The sequence below is a fragment of the Scomber japonicus genome, chromosome 6, assembly GCF_027409825.1.
Source record: "Scomber japonicus isolate fScoJap1 chromosome 6, fScoJap1.pri, whole genome shotgun sequence".
Classification (NCBI taxonomy): Eukaryota; Metazoa; Chordata; class Actinopteri; order Scombriformes; family Scombridae; genus Scomber; species Scomber japonicus.
This window is the reverse complement of record NC_070583.1, coordinates 17,550,510-17,567,750: the sequence shown is the minus strand read 5'-3', so window position 1 is coordinate 17,567,750 and position 17,241 is coordinate 17,550,510. Positions and strand designations below refer to the sequence as shown.

At 40.8% G+C, this 17,241-nt stretch overlaps 1 protein-coding gene across 1 annotated transcript in view; it reads left to right on the top strand.

The window, feature by feature from the left end:
• Positions 1-11,775, top strand: part of LOC128359847 (spectrin beta chain, non-erythrocytic 4-like) — a 73,789-nt gene extending 62,014 nt beyond the window's left edge. Inside the window, exons 32-43 of the mRNA XM_053320168.1 lie at positions 606-740; positions 2,151-2,395; positions 2,922-2,926; positions 3,165-3,340; positions 3,773-3,857; positions 3,952-4,148; positions 4,362-5,377; positions 5,537-5,597; positions 5,967-6,223; positions 9,949-10,119; positions 11,231-11,273; positions 11,464-11,775. Coding sequence (XP_053176143.1) covers positions 606-740; positions 2,151-2,395; positions 2,922-2,926; positions 3,165-3,340; positions 3,773-3,857; positions 3,952-4,148; positions 4,362-5,377; positions 5,537-5,597; positions 5,967-6,223; positions 9,949-10,119; positions 11,231-11,273; positions 11,464-11,775 — 2,703 coding nt within the window. The remainder of the gene's footprint in view (positions 1-605; positions 741-2,150; positions 2,396-2,921; positions 2,927-3,164; positions 3,341-3,772; positions 3,858-3,951; positions 4,149-4,361; positions 5,378-5,536; positions 5,598-5,966; positions 6,224-9,948; positions 10,120-11,230; positions 11,274-11,463) is intronic.
• The last annotated feature ends 5,466 nt before the right edge of the window (positions 11,776-17,241 follow it).

Genomic DNA, 17,241 nt, shown 5'->3' with positions numbered 1-17,241 from the left:
AACAGCTTATCATTTAGGGGAATATTAATGTAATACAACATATACAATACATAGTATAATAAATAAGGCTGATTATTTTCTATTTTTTTTTAGATTTTCTTTTAAAAAGCTGATTCATTTAAACTGTTTTCACCCATTTCACCATTTAGAGATTGTTTATCAGAGTTTACAGTAATGAGGAGGACAGCTTGAAAGGGGTGAAAAATTTAAATTAGTTGCCGATTATGCACCAGTGTCCTTCAGAGTAAGCAAACTATTCAGTTTTTCTGCCAGAAATAATATAATCAATCACTTAAATATGACAGACTACAAGGAGATGTTATGCATTGGTTAGAATTAATTGTTGTTGAGTACAAACATTTTAACTCCAAAATGTCAGCTTCCAAGTACTTCAGAGTCCTTTTTCAGTTGTGGATATTACTCAATCCACAGAGGGCAAATTGAATCATTCAGTAGAAGTTAAGCTTTAAAAATGAACAAAACTTTGTCACAGTTTGTCTGTATGTGTGTGTGAAACATATTTCTTTCTTTTTTCTACTCAGATTTCACATAGCACTCTTTACACTGCTTTATCTTTGATCTATGATTTTATTTAATTTTTTCAGGTTTTGGCCCAGATTGAAGACAAACATCGAAGGCTGCCCGAGGTTCAGGATCGGCAGGGCAGCACTGCCAACACCAGCACCCTGCAGAGACTCCTGCACAGCTTTGAGCAGGACATACAGCTGCTGGTCACACAGGTACAGATACACACACACATGAACAGACAGCATGTAAAGTTACCTGCTTCAGTATTCAGGCCAATGACGTTTACTTGTGTCCATGTAGTTCAGTCAAATTTAAAGGGGTTAAAATGTGAAATAAAAGTATTAATAACACATTCTTTTTTGTGGACCCAGCATAAAATTAAATATATTGTTATGTTTAATCCATTCTGAGAGAATATATTAGAGGATTATGGCAAAAATGTTTAAGTGGTGTAACCATAAAAACTTTGTACCAAATAATTAAACTTGCTTAAAAACACTAAATTCTCAATAAAACACCATATCAACTAGTTTGGCATGATCTAACATTACAACTGTTTAAATTAAATAAAGGTATTGAAATACAATTGTTCTAAATTATTTAGAAAATTAATTTAAACTGGGGAATCGTGGAATTCAGGGACAAGTAATTATTATACTTATTATACTTAATATACTATGTAAGTCCACTTAAATGTAGGTGGATGAAATATTTAATATTTATCATTCTTTTGTGGTTACACCATTTGACATTTTCAGAACCATTCAGTCATACTTTAGGTTAAAAGAAATGTCATTTCAAATTACATGAATACAAAATGTACATTTTAATTTAATTGCTTTTAAGGTACTTTTTAGGATATCTTTTAATCTTGCCAACCTGTGTTTGTCACTGACCCATTCACTGATCTCAAGATACATGCAGGGAAGAATCACAAAGACCTCCTCCAATGATGATCACAGCACTTCATTTCCTACTGAGTGATGTTAATGCTAATTTCTCACATGTACATTTGTTAAGCATGCATGCATGAGATGAAGATCATATTAAATCTGTAAGATAGCAATAAGGATACTATCATTGTTTTCTTGTCTTTTTCATGCACTGATTGGAGTTTGTTACTGTCTTTCTCCTTCAGAACTGTCTTCCAAAATCATTTCTTTCCATTTGATATAATATTGTTTTCTTGTATTTTGTTCTATTCTGCAGACATTTTAGTGAAGTGAATAATTACATTGGAAGTAATGCCAAAAACAAATCCATTTGAATTTAAATATCAAATAGTTCAAATATTTGGTTATTTGTGAGTGTGAAACTTCATGGAAACAACTTCCTTCTCACTCTGCATTTAATTTTGCTTACCCTCACCTCTTTAGTGCACCTGGGGAACAGAGACAGTCGCACATTTTTACTAAAAGAAAGATGCAAAATCACAGCTGCTCTGTGGCAACTCCAGTGACACAGTACGAACCATTTGGCCCTGACTAAACACAGCTGTCAGGGCAGCTGTGTTTTTGTGCATCATTCGGGAAAACAAAATCTTTCTCTTTACATAATTTAATTTCTGTTCTTTCCTTGTTCAGCTTTGCATTTTCCCAAAATCTACTCCTCCGCTCTGCCAGGTGCGTCAGCTGCAGGAGAGTGCGGCCCAGCTGAGGACGGTGTACGCCGGTGAGAAGGCTGAAGCCATCGCCTGCCGCGAGCACGAAGTGATGCAGTGCTGGAAGGAGCTGCTGACGTCCTGCGAGGAGTGTCGGGTGCAGATCACCACGGAGACGGACAAGCTGAGGTTCTTCAGCATGGTCCGAGATCAGATCATGTGGATGGAATCGATCATCTGTCAGATAGGGACAGGAGAGAAGCCAAGGTACCCAAACTAGCGGAGCAGGAAGAGAGTACTTGTCAAGGGTTAAATCAAGATGGTTGGAGTGTGTTTGGCTTTCATAGGACAACACAAAGATATAACAAAAAGGAGACGAGTTCAAGTTACAAAAACCTTTTTCAAGTAAAGAAAGAAGTGGATTTTTGCAATTTAGTGCAATCTGTGACACTTGGGTGTTGCAAATGAGACCCATAATGATGTAACTTCCTGTAGCCATCAATTAACCAATAGGGAGGCTCAATAAAACAACTTACTGCACCAACAGTAATAGTCACCACATTTTAGCCGTAACATTTGGATATCTGACACATCAACAGTGTTAAAATTGTTGTAATATCCTGTTTTTATTAGCAGTAGTTTTATTTGTGTCTCATTAAAACAGCCGTACACTGTCCACTTTCTATCTGTGGACGTGTACATACGTGTAAATACAGCAAAATGCATTTTTATCAACTGGTAAAGCTGTAAATGGGCTAGAACTTACTTCTAAACTGGGAAGATTTAAACTCAGGTGTGGTGACTTCCAACACAGCAAGATTTATGCTGTGAACTGAACACAGCATAAATCTTTTTAATAAATCATAAATAAATCTATATCAGGCTGAAACAAAACCTGACAGAACAGAAGATGGTGATCGATCATTTGATGCAACAACAATATCTCCATAAAAAACATCATAGTTTTACAGCATGATGTTCTGTGTATGGTTTGTGTTGAAAAGCAGTTTAGATGTTGGTGTCTGTACGTGTTGAGCTAACTGTTTGTGGGGGGTTTTCTGTGTTTCCTGCAGGGACGTGTCTTCAGTAGAAGTGCTGATGAACTATCACCAGAGTCTAAAGAGCGAAGTGGAGGCTCGCAGCCAGAGCACCATGGAGTGTATCGAGATGGGCAAGACGCTGCTGGCTGCTAGAAACCCTGCAGCTGAAGAGGTAAGATGAGATGTGATAATTATGATAAACTAGATTAAAATTAAATAAACTTTTACAATACTACTCTACAAAATTCCTCATGTTGACTATTGACCAGGGACCCTTGGACTTCCAAAATCATTGAATATAATAACTGTTGCAGTTTTAAATGAATTTTAACAGTCAGAAAAAACAGTCTTTAAATGTTATATTCAAAAGAGTGTGGAGACCTAAATTCATTGATATACAGTTGAGCATTTATTTACACATGTGCATGGTGTGCAGAATGTGCATTTTGTGTGTGTATGTATACGTTTAGGTTTAGATATTGCTAGCATTCAAACTGCTTTGAAATGAAGTTCTCTTAAAGCTTTTCAGAAAACTATCAGCAAGCTCAGTTTGTTTGAGTTTTCATTTTTCCATCCTTTTGACCTCTGACCTTTTGACTCTCAGATCAAGGAGAAGCTGGACAAGGTGATGGCTAAACAACATGAGCTGACTGAGAAGTGGGACAGGCACTGGGAAATCCTACAGCAATGTAAGCACACACACAGAGGCCTATAAACCTATAATAATATACATTTAATGCTTCCTCTTTAATATTATTTTTATCCCTCCTGTCTTCCTCTCAGTGTTGGAAGTTCACCAGTTTGCTCAGGACGCGGTGGTGGCAGAGGCGTGGCTGACGGCGCAGGAACCGTTCATTAACAGCAACGAGCTCGGAGCGAGCGTAGACGAGGTTGAGCAGCTGATTCGTCGTCATGAAGCTTTCCGCAAAGCTGCCGCCACCTGGGAGGAGCGTTTCAGCTCACTGCGACGACTCACCACGGTATTAACGAATGCAACACTTCACTCTATCACAACAAAGGGAATAATTCATGAAAACATGTAGGACATTAAATACATTGAAACAAATCTATAATAATAACATTTTATGGTATATTTCCATAAAATATTCAGTTTCATTCACTCACATCAAAGCCCTGCTTGACTTTATGTCTCAATCTTTTTATTTGAAACTGCTCCTGTTTTCTGTCCACAGGTAGAAAAGTTGAAAGCAGAGCAAAGTAAACTTCCCCCAACCCCCCTGCTGGGGCGTAAAGTCTTCCTAGACCCCCAAGATGCCTCAGCCACTCCCTCCACCCTCCCCCGTATCCCTCTCTCCCCCGTCATGAGACAGACCATCTACGAGCAAAACGAAGCCAGCTCTCCTCCCTCGCCGTCGCCTGCCACCCCGACACCCTCGCCTACATCCGTGGCTCGCCGGCTGGGCTCGACGGTGGCCAACTACACCCCTGTGATGAACGGCTCCAGTTACCGCCACACCCTGGAGGCGCGGCATGGCAGCGTGGTGGGCGTGGCTGCGGGACTTGCCCAGCCCGCTCCCTCCTCAATTGCCTCAATCGCCACGGCAGCCATGCTCGTCTCAGCCAACCAGGCGCGAGAAAGCACCAGCATAGTGAGAGACCAGGCAGTGAAGGTGATGAGTCACCTACAGCCAGTGCAGGCCGCGAGGGAACTGGAGGTGAAATCATCCCCGTATCTACGGCAACCCAAAATCAAACACCTGGACGACGCGGTGACACCGCTGCTCGTGGCCAGCCGGCTGGAGAAAGCGAGAGAGAGAGGGAGGGAGAGAGAGATGATGATGGGAGAGATAGGGACAGAGAAAGCGGAGGTGGCTGTGATGGCTGAGGTGGTGCTCCAGGAGCCAAGCCGCGAGAGACTACACAGTGAGCCCACCAGAGGGCCCCGGGGGTCCAGGACTGACCCATTGGGCTATGCAGAGCCCCAAGTCCACCAGAAGGACCACAGGATAGAACGGCAGCTGTCAAGCGAGCAGCTGATCCAGGCGCGCAGGGATGAGCTGCCTCAGGAGGTGTGGAGGGAACATGCGGAGAGGCGGGAGAGACGGACGCTGGAGAGGCAAACGTCCAGCGAGCAAGAGGGCCACGGGAGCCATGAGGGGCGGCGGAGAGAGAGGGACCGACACCGGCTAGAGAGACAGGAATCCAGCGAACACGACACCGGACACTCGGACAGACGCTCAGGAGGAGGGTGAGACTTAATGCGGCAGATATTGATTGTCTTGTGTAGGTAATGTAATCAGCAGGATTTACAGCATATGAATATAATGTTTGGTTAAAAGGATAATTCCTGTTTTTTGGTTTTTGGAGTTGGAGTATGATTCTCTGATGTCTTTTCTTTCTTTTTCAGAGAGAGAAGAACCACCTTATTAGATATTGTGGAGCAGCTGCAAGAAAGAGAAGCTGCCCAGGTCTGGAGATTTATGTGTTCTGCTGTTTCATTATCGGTATTTATTCATATATGTTTCAGCTTGTGTGTGGTGGTTTTAAAATAGGACAAAAAAAGAGACAAAATAAACTTCCTGTTCCACCATCACTATATCATTTTCTTGTCACGTTTGCTCTAGTTTAAATGAAGCTGAACATTTTTAACTTTTTCTCTCCCACAATGGCTAAAGATACATATAGAAACTGGTAGATAGCTGCCAGCAGGAATCACAGTGAGAACATACATAATTCTTTAGATGATAAAAAAGATACTTACTGATTTAAAAGACCATCAAAGACTTGAGACAGATATTACTTTTAAACCATGAACCACTCTCTCACTGTCTCTCCAGGCCCGTGGCGAAGTGCCCCGCCTGCCTAACGGGGTACCAGAGAAGGCTTCCCGTCCCGAACGGCCTCGAGCTCGGGACAGACCCAAACCACGGCGCCGACCGCGCCCCAAAGAGGCAGGAGAGACGACACGACGGTCCAGGTCCGCCCCGGCCCAGAGCAGCCCGGCGGTCCCCCAGCCACCAACACACACTGCACATCACGAGGGCTTCCTTTTCCGAAAGCTAGACATCGAGAGCCTGAAGAAGAGCACCAATAGGTGGGTGTTCAGGGTCTTAATGATGAGTGTAAAACAGATGATAGAAGTCATAGAGAAGGAGGTGGACTCTGCTGTCATGAGAATCAGACTCCAGGGATTATTATTCATTGATTATAGATTATGCATTGCCAAATAGTGTTTGGAAGTATTGTGTAGAGTTTAATTCAGTTGTCTAAGAAGGTTATTTCCACAAAGTTTCCACAAAAGAGCAATTTAAATTATATACAGTGGGGGAAATAAGTATTGAACAATGATTTGTTTTGTTTTTTTGAATATATTTCCAATGAGGATATTCACATGAAATTTTCCAGACTTTGGTATTAAATCTATACATATAAAGAAATCAAAACATTAAAGTCCATAAATAAAGTTACATGGAATAAAGTGGAATGAAACAGGGATCACTACAGTCTTGAGTCTTGAAGCTGTCATTACAAAGGTTTCTCCACTAAGTATTACATACATTTCACTTAGTGAGTTCAATACTTTTTTTTCCTGTTTCATTCCATTTTATTCAACTTTAATTATGGATTTAAATGTTTTTGATTTTTTTATATGTGTGCATTTCTTGAGTTAATACCAAAGTCTAGTGAACATTTCATGTGAAAATCCTCATTGGAAATATATTCACTGAAATTTTTTTTGACACATTCAGTACTTATTGACCCCACTGTAAGTAGATTATATCTCACCTGAAAAGATACCAACATGGATTTTACCTTCTGCCTGTTGTTGCTAAATCTAAATTTTGGGGTCTATGTGTCGAAACCTCATCCATTAAAACAAAACTGCTATAAAATATTTTCAAACACCATTTGACTGCACATCGTCTGTTTCTGATGACGTCACCGCCCCCTCCGCTCCATTTTTTCTTGATTCGACTGTAATTACTGACAGGGGCATGACTTTAAGCATGCTAAAGCTAACAACCTAACCACACGCTGCTGACATGTTGAAATAGATGCATGACTGACACCGGCTCAGGTCATACACACGGTGCCTTTAACAGTCGATATGATACTGGCAAGCTGTTAATGTTAACATAGGAGATAGATTAAGTTTTGGATATATTTAGTTATATTATCAGTATTTGTTGTGTTGTGTAGTTTTTCAGAATTGGTTAATTAAAGTAGTGAAATGCAGAAATTTCACTGCATGCACAATTGTTTTTAAAGAAAAGTCATGCATGACGCCTCTTGATCTAACACGAGCCCACAGAGGAAATAACGTACAGCACAGACGTGATTGGCTGGCTAGCGGACTGGCTGGTTGATGAATGCCGTGAGAGTGAAGAATGATGGCATTCACTGCCTTATGACCTATCGCTGAGCCTCACACACACAAGCACACACGCACATTACCTGGCCTCCACAGATGACTGCCCTGCTTCCTTCCTGAGAGACCCCAACGTCAAAGTCGCTCTATCTGCACTGCCCTGTAGTGGCTGGGCTGACCACGCACAGCTAAAAGAGCTCATCCTCCCCCCTTCCTCTCTCTCTCAGCTGAGGATGAGCACGCGCCCACTTAAGGCAGTGGATGAATGTCTCGTATGTACATGCTCTGTTATGTACATGGCAAGGTAAAAGCATAATCCCTGAATGGCTTTAAAGTCCAGACAAGTGTGAATCTCCAAACGGCTCCTCGTTTGGCTCAACGTACGCTCTCTGTTTGCTTCGTCTTTGAGATTTTGATTGGAGGAGAAGATCTGAGGCAGGCAGGCGGGTGGTTCCACTTAGTGCTTCTCCTCCATTCAATACGGTGAAAGAGAGGATTCAGTTAGTCTTTGAGGAAAGATTGAGATTCATCTTGTCTCTGTAACATAGCTACATGATGAAGCACTGAGTATGTTTATGTGCACATTAATATTCTGGTGTTATTATTTAGGATAAATGAGTGATCCTTATAACAGGATACGGTGCATGTGAATGGTGTGTAATCTTTATATTAACCTGACTTATAAACAAACATATGTTGCGTACAAAGAGATGAAGTTATACATCATTTATAGCTCAGAGCTCAGTTTTCTAATTGAGTATTTCATCAGAAAAAGCTGAAACATGCTCCATACGTTTTGTGTCCATATTTTAAGATAAATTAATATAAATCAATTGATTTCTCTTCACTTCATCTTAAATTCAAGTTTCAAGTTTAATTTTATTTATATAGCACTTTAAAAGGCAGACAGTTTTTGTAGTGCTTTACAAAAGGCAGGCATATATATGCACATACAAGCATAAGGACATTTATGTACATAGCTGATATAGTTGTGAAAAGGGGCAAAATTAAAATAGAAGAAAGTTTAAGCAAATATAATAATAATAATGATAATGAACTTTATTTATAGAGTACCTTACATACAAGGGATTACACTTAGAGCACCTTACAGAGAAAAATAAATATAGAATAGAATACAATAAATAGCAAATAAACACGTTTTTTTTTAAAAAGTTAAAATGACACTAATTAAAAACCAGATCAAATAAGTATGTTTTTTTTTTATTTCAGAGACCACATCTACCTCACTTTAAGTGAAGTATTCCATAATTTTGGAGCACAATAAAAGAAAGCTGCACTTCCTATTTTCTTGTGTGCAACCCAAAGAAAATCAGATAAGAAAAAACAACAGATTACTCACAGTTCAAAGCCAGCGATCAGTGCCAGGCAAGGGAAATGTGTTTGTATAGTACGTTTCAACAACAAGGCAATTCAATTTAAATATGATTAAAAGGGTTAAATAAAAGTGGGTCTTAGGATTTATCATAAAAAGCATTAACAGCGTCTACTTAGCATCTATCGAAAAAGCCCTTCTTTTTCCGCAAACGAGGCACTGCCAGCATGCTAAGATAGCTGGATCTGAAGGGTCTGTTGATGTTATAAAGGACTATAGAGGGTTTTTTAGGCAATTACAGGAATGTTAATGTTATCCAGTAATGAAATCAACCTCAGTGGATTGTAGTGCTGATTTTAGCAGTTTAGACACCTTATCCCATGCACCGTTAACTCTCTTCTCTTCCGGTCTGCTTCCATTTAATAACACAAACTGGTACCTTTAGTTTGAAATCAGTATATTAAGCTGCACACGGACAACATGCTCTGAACAATACCTGTATTTGGGTGTAAGCTATGAATGCTATGTGCATGTAAACACGCTCACAGAGAAAGAAATAAAGAAAAGAAAAAAAGAAGCATGATAAGATTTTATTAAGTAGTTTTTAAGTGTTGTTGCCAAAATGCCATTTAACCAAACTCCCCACTCTGCTTTCCCCTCTCCTCCTCGTCGCTGCTGGCTGCTCCTGTCGTCTCCTTCAAGGTAAGTCATATATGAGCCCCACCCCCCCAAAAAAAAACAAACACTTGGACACAAACTGTACATAGCCTCCACCTCCCTCCTCCCTCCTCGTCCATCCCTCCATTCCTCCCACCCACCTCCATCACCCGTTTGTGCGTCCGTTCGTCTGTGTTTGTTCAGCAGTTGTGTTTCGTCCTCCCCTCTTGGCGCTGGCCCATCCCGCCTACCTGTCTGCCATGGTCAGGTGAGTGAGGTGTTAGCTTAGCGAGAGCGACTCTGCAGCTATTCCTGACTCCTCCCATCTCCCTCCTCCTCCTCCCAACCACCACTTCCCCCACTTTCTCCCTTACTCCTCCCTCTCCACCTTACCCCGTACTCCTCCACTCTCCACTCTCCTTCTCCTCGCCCTCCCCACCACCACCTTCCCACACCACAGCAGGTCTTGGGTCAATCTGTACTGCGTGCTGAACAAAGGGGAGATGGGTTTCTACAAGGATGCCAAGAACACCACCACACCCTACAACAATGAGCCGCTGCTCAACCTCTCCCACTGCCACTGCGACGTCACCAACGGCTACAAGAAGAAGAAGAACGTCTTCACACTTAAGTGAGGAGCTGTTTTCATACCCGTCTTTAGTGTTATGTGTTTATGAGTTTTAAACCCAGAAACAGAGAGATTCGTGGGTTAAATCTCAAGCTCTTAGGTCTTGTTTTTGCCTCTTGTTTTTAACTTTACTGATCTCACAAATTTGTGTTATCAGCCAACAGTGACTTATCTTAACCCTGAAACAGGCAACAAGAACCAGGACATACAGACATAATTGGCTAAGGTGGTTGTGCCTTGAATTGGTTGAATTGAAGCTTGTGGTAGGTTTATACTTTGATAGAAATGATCAAATCCGTTTAGAAACTAGTATATGTGATATTAATGACCAATATTGATGACTTAGGTGCAAATGAAATAACTAGTATAAAAGCCCTGTGAGTTTATTTGTTATTAGTCCTGTAATGGCGCTTTTCCACTACACAGTTCCAGCACGACTCGACTCGACTCCACTCGTTTCCACTAAGGATAGTACCTGGTATCTGGTACTTTTTTAGTACCTGCTCTGCTGAGGTTCCAAGCGAGCCGAGCCGATACTAAATGTGACGTCAACAGACTGCCGGCTACTGATTGGTCAGAAGAGTTGTCGCTGGAAGAGTCATGAGCAAGAAATCAAACCCGGCATTTTAAATACCAGCAACACTGTTACAGCCATACGGCTTAGTTTTCTTGCTTTGTGTGTGACAGAAAGCCACATACAGCAGCAAGTACACCATCGCCTCCATGTCCTCCATTGTTTATGTGTTTGTGTCGCGTATAAAACGAGCCGTGCTATGACGACCCCGCCCACGTTGAGTAGGTACCTTTTTGTAATGGAAAAAGACGTTCCTGGAACCATGTCGAGTCGAGCCGAGTAGTGCTGGAACTTTGCAGTGGAAAAGCGCCATAATTGTCAAGTTAATTTACTTTGGCAGTGTACTTTACCAACATTTTTACATACATTAACATCAAGTTTATCTTGGTCTCAAATGCACCAACTCACTGAACTGGTTGGACAGACTAGCTCTTTAATTACAAATACAGTTTGAGCATGGTCTGTTTCTTTACTGTTTCTTCCAACAGACATGTTTGGCACTACACTGTTTTTAAGTTAAAATTTCTCCTCTTATCACAGAACGAAGGATGGCAGCGAGTTTTTGTTTCATGCAAAAGATGAGGTGAGATATTCTTCTTCTAATCTGATCACAAAATAGTTAAAGGATTTGCAGCTTCACCCCACTGATCACATAACGTACGATTCTTAATCACTGAAACCAATATTAGAAACATACCAAAACATACACAGTACATGACAAATCATCTGACACTTGTGATCCCTCTCCTCCCCCTCCACCCCTTCGATCACAGGAGGACCTCAAAACGTGGGTGTCCAAAATCACCGCCAGTATTACGGAGCACGAGGAGATTGCCAAATGGGGTCAGCCCCAACCAACTACCTCATCCACTGACGAGGGCACGCGGCGCGACGGCAGCAAGGCGGACAACAGATCGGAACGAGGCGGCGAGCGCTCGGACCGCACTGAGAAGATCGAGCAGGGCGAGAAAGAAAAGGAGAAAGAACGCGAGAAGGAGAGAGAGAGAGGAGAAAGGTCAGAGAGGTCAGATCGGGGCGGGAAGTCGGAAGGAAAGCGCTCGGAGAAGTCCAGTAAGAAAAAGTGAACCGGATGACGGACTGGTTGGGATTGAATTGAAGCGTATGAACTTCCGGGTGGGAGGTTGGGGCCGCGGACTGGTAATAAACGCCCCCTCCCCTTCTCTCCACCTCCAACACTGTCAACTAAGCGGTTGAGTTTGGATGGAAAGTGACACACAGGATGGAAGGATTGACCCAGGCTCACTCATAGGACGGACAGGACGGATCTGGAGCAGGATATGTCTCTCTCTCTTTCTCTCTCTCTCTCCCTCTCTCTCTCTTCTCTTTTCTTTTGCATCTCTGTGAGAACACACAGAATCACTGACGCTCCATATGCGCCCCCTTCCCCCCCAGTGGCTGATTCGGAGAACTGCAGAGGGGGAGGGGTTTCGTTCTGCAGCATTAACGCAAGAGAGAGAGGCGGGACACGCGTCACATTAACTGGAAGGCTGGTAGTGCAATTAAAAACGTAGCTCATGCTGTCCCATGTTTGTTTTTTCTATGAGATGAGCTGTATCTTTATGTATTTCTCGTCCGTCTGTCCTATGTACTGTATCTTATCTGTCTGTAAGTCGGGACATCCTACACTGTCTTATTACTCCTCGTAGATCGAAAGAGAATGAAACTTATGCCAAAATGTTTTACAGACATACAAAACTTAGAGAAGCTTTTCGGTTTTCAACGTTTAATTTCACCACACATCCCGTTTGTCTCGGAAGGTCTGGCTGTGGAGAAAAAGAAAAAGTTTGAATTGCATCCTCTTTTTTTAATTTTTATTTATTGTTTGACAGCACCAACCCCCCACCCCCACCCCCACCCCTCTACATTCATCCAGACTCCAAACACGGATGAATGAATCAGCACTGATGAACAGCTGCTGTGTTGATTCTAGGAAGGAGGGACAATGAGAAAAGTAGAGCAACGAATGAACTTCAAAAACAATCAGGAATATTTAAAAAGGAAAAAAAGAAAAGAAAAAGAAAGAGGAAAGCAGAAATGAAAACAAACACATCCAAAAGGCTTGAAATCATCATTTTTTTCCTACATTAAATGTTGAACTCTTGCTCATGAAGACTACAGGACAGCGTGGTCACTGCAGTATCTGATTAAACTGGACTCAATCTGATTGTAAACCATTAAATCCATTCAAATATTCTTTCATTTTAAAGCGTAAAAAAAAACAAAAGCTAAGATTTTGCTTGATTGAAATTCGTTGGAAAAACTTGCTGGTTTGAGCATCAGGATCGAGTTGTTTTGGCTGTGGTCACAAGCACAGATTCTCATTTTTTAATGAGCGAGGCCTCCAGGTGGCAAACAGGCCACATCTACTCTTCTATTCTCTTACAACATCTAACTACTCGTCACATATTCTCTTTGATTTATCTTCACAAATCTGTTGCATCCTTTTTCTTCTTCTTTTTTTTTTTTACAGAGAATTTTAAATAATCTTGTTTTTTGTGTGTGTTATGTGTGTATGTGTGTGTTGTACCCTGCACCCAGGGTCTCCATAGCTCTCAGGTTACTTATGTTCTTGTTTGCTTAACCGTGTGCTTTTTACGTGTTAATATGTTCGTCCTCTCTCAGACGCACCCACCTCAGTCTTCCAGACACGTCCACATCCACAAAACACACCTCCACGACAACACACACACACACACACACCCACCCACACATATATGGGGGGGATACAACTCAGATGGTTTAACATGTTATATAAACGGTTATAAACATGTTACAGAGCGTTAAAAGGTCATTTGACTGTCGACATCCTGTCAGCGTAGAAGTAGAAATGAATAAGTGAATGAACTGGCGATACGTTGAAAGCCAGGATTGACCAAATAAAGAGGAAAAAAAGGGGTTTAAATTGTGAGATTGCATGTTTTGCTTGGAGAGTAAATCACATGTCAAAAAGAAGCTTGTCTTTTCAGCATCCACACGTTATTTTTTTGTCCTTGTTTCTTTACTGTAAACTCACCACAAAGCCATAAATGACAGGGGAGGGGGAGGAAGGGAGGAGAAAGAGGAGGAGGAGGGTCGTCAAAGTCAAATAAACTGGTGAATGATGCCCTGATAGGAGCATCAAGGTCAGAAAGTATTTAAAATCCTTTTTAAAATAATGGTTTAATATCACTGCTACTGTATCAAAACCTTCAATTACTGTTTTTTTTTCGGTTTATGTTTATGAACAGCCCAAAAATCCCCTATATTCAATTATCAGCTTGACAGTATTATAATTTTCACTTCAGGATTTTAAATTTTCTCCTGACCTGTTTGTGTTTGACATAAAACATGTCTTTTTCCCTTCCCCTACACATTTTATGCATCAAATTTAGGTGTGAATGCCAGATCAATGCAATCATTTACATGCATGTTGGACACAAAGTCAAAGAAAGTGGAAAGAGGAGGTGGATTTCGAATGGATTCAGTACAAGTCTGACTCACTGTTGATGCACACAGCACAGATCATGCAGGGTATATTCAACAGTTAGTATCAAAAAAAAGGTGCCCATATGAGGTCGGAGGTACCCTGCCTGTCTGTGTGCGTCTGTGCTGTTCTGTTCACATCTGTCAGCCGAGATGGAAAGAAAGAATAAAAATACCTGTTGGTCTCTCATTAATGTTTTTATGGTTTTCTTTTCTCACTGGAAATGAATGTAGAACTGTGTTGAAGGAAAGAAAAGATCATGTTTCCTCTTTCTCTCTCTCTCTCTCTCTCTCTCTCTCTCTCTCTCTCTCTCTCTCTCTCTCTCTCTCTCTCTCTCATATGAGAGCATGTGGGTCATAAGATCGTTAACATCTACATCAAAAGCAAAAACAGATCGAATTAAGATGGATGGGGAAATATTAAAGGTGCAGTCTGTAGAATTAAGTGGTATCTAGAAGAACGGTTAAATATGTTTTAATAAGTGTATAATCCCCCGAAAATAAGAATTGTTGTGTTTCCATTAAGAATGAGACTTTTTTATTTGCAGAGGGAGCAGATCCTCCTCCAGGGAGGCCGCTATGTTTCTACAGTAGCCCAGAATGGGCAAACAAAGCACTGGATCTAGAGAGTGTCTTTTGCACTTTTCACTAGTTTCACAACCACTGTAGATTCTCCTTAATGCTTGGAAGAGGAGGGGTACTCAGTTGGACCCAATGTGCAGCATCACTGCTAGATGCCACTAGATTCTACATACTGGCCCTTTAGTTTTATAGCATTAATCATGAACACTAACACAGTTTCAGTCTTTGTTGCATCTCTTGAACACCAAAAACCAACAGCAGTATGCAGTATTAATTATGGAGTGTGATTTATTTTTTTGAGGATTGTAGAAAGGTTTTGTTCAGGAATTCATGTTTTTAAATGTTGTTGTGGTGGATGTTACTGATGATGATGATGATAATGAGGATGATGATGTCCATGTTAGCAATGAACTGAGACTTTATGCAACTTTTTTCTTTGCACTAGGACGCTGAGCCTGTCGCAGAGTTGAGGCCTGATGGTCAGTGGTGTCGGGGGGTCGGGGGGAATCACATGATTACTTGTATGTGAGAGGTGTTGTTTGTCATCATCACTCAGCTTTGTCTCATTTCAGCAACTTTAAGCTATTTTTTTTTTTATAAAGTCACTGCTCTCATGGCGTCATTTTCAACCAAAAAGCAACCTTAAAATCCATTGTATGCTACACCTGCTCTGCACCATATGACACATTCACACAAACTGGTGAACATAGTGGGCAATGTGGCAGCGAAAAAGCAGATATTTCATGCAGGAGTTATGTGGAAATCAACAGAGAGCCAAAAAGAGATTCATCAAACTTACATTCATATTTTATTGTATTAATCCTCGATTTACATGCTGCCAATCAGGAGCATTAAAAAGCCATAGCCAGCTGTGATCACGCTTCTCATTCATTAGTTAGAACTGTAGCTGCTTGTTCAACTGCAGCTGGATAAAAAACTGATAATCTAATACAGACACACACACTGCCTGGAGTATATATAATTACCAACAGACTTTGAATAGGGCTTAAAACAGAGTGAACACAGTAAACCTAAAGTTTCTAAGTTTATTTTTTTAGTGTCTGAGGACAACCAGGGCTCGTTAATTTACTCATTCAGGTGATTTATAGAGTAGTGAATCTAGACGTAAGAGTTAGTGCAAATCAGTCAGTGTTACTGCAAGTGAACGAGACAAAGCTTAAGCTCAAATTAGACTAGAGATGCTCCGATACTGCTACCGATATTGGTCCAATATCAACACAAACAGCTGGGTATCGCTGACAAAGGGCCGATCTGATATCAGATACCGTTATTTTAATAAATGACAATTCAGTACATGTAAATTTATGCATTTATTTGTTATATTTTGTTTTGCAAAGTTAGGAAAGCCATGTGTAAATGTTGAAGTCAAGCCTGATGTTGCCTTACACACAAATGATTGATCCCAGTCTCTTCCACACAGTGAGGTATACAGCTTATTAATTAATCACTGGTATTGGATCGGCACTTGATATCGATCGATACCCAAAGCCTAGGTGTCGATATTGGGACCGAAAAAGGTCAGATTGGTGCATCTGAACTTCAGTTTGTGAGGCTGGATACCAATGTTTTGCCACTGGTTTTGTGCCATGTGGACCTTTTATTGGAATGTTAATATCTGTAATATAAAATAAATGCACCAGTGTACTTAAAAGCAGCTCTAGAAAAAAATACACTGTTGTTTAAAGATAACTAACTATAGCTTAAACATCTTTCATTGAACAGTGTGAGACTTAATGTAAGAGTCTCAGCCTTCTCGTCAGTAGCTGTGGGAGAGATTACAGACATACAAACTGTTCATTTCTGCTTTTAACATGAAGAAAGCACAATATTTTTTTATATCCAGTTATATCCAACCTTATGAAGCTTCTGCAGTCTCTTCCTGTTATTATATCTATCTGTCCACATCTTTACAGTCAGTGCACCATTATGTTTTGCTTAAAATAGAAATAATGAAATAGAGAGAGAACGTCAGGATTAGTCAGACACATTTATATGATTATTTTAGGCAGTGTGCGTCATTTTTTTTGGCTTGTCATAATTTTAGCAAAATATACCAAAATATTCTTAGCAAAGAATTTGTTTTACTTTCTTGTAACTTTAGATGGAATTGAACATCAGATGCACCACGTCATGACATTAACTTTCATTTTATGTCTCAAACAATCCCATCAATTTATGCAGATTCCCAACAAATGATTTTAAAGTTCTGACACCAGCCTGAGATAATCCAATTTTGTTTTTGTTTTTTGGCTGATCCATGACCCCCAGAGCACCACTGTCTATCAGCCCTCAGTCTGTCTGTCTTTCTGTATGCCTGCCTACAGCAACCTAACCTGATAATGTACAAATGTATTTGCTCAAAAAGTATTTTCTGTAATAAAACAAGAAACAAGAAAATGAGTTTATCCACAATGACGATGACGACGATGGGAAACTGCCCCCTTTGTCTTTGTTATGTTTGTTTG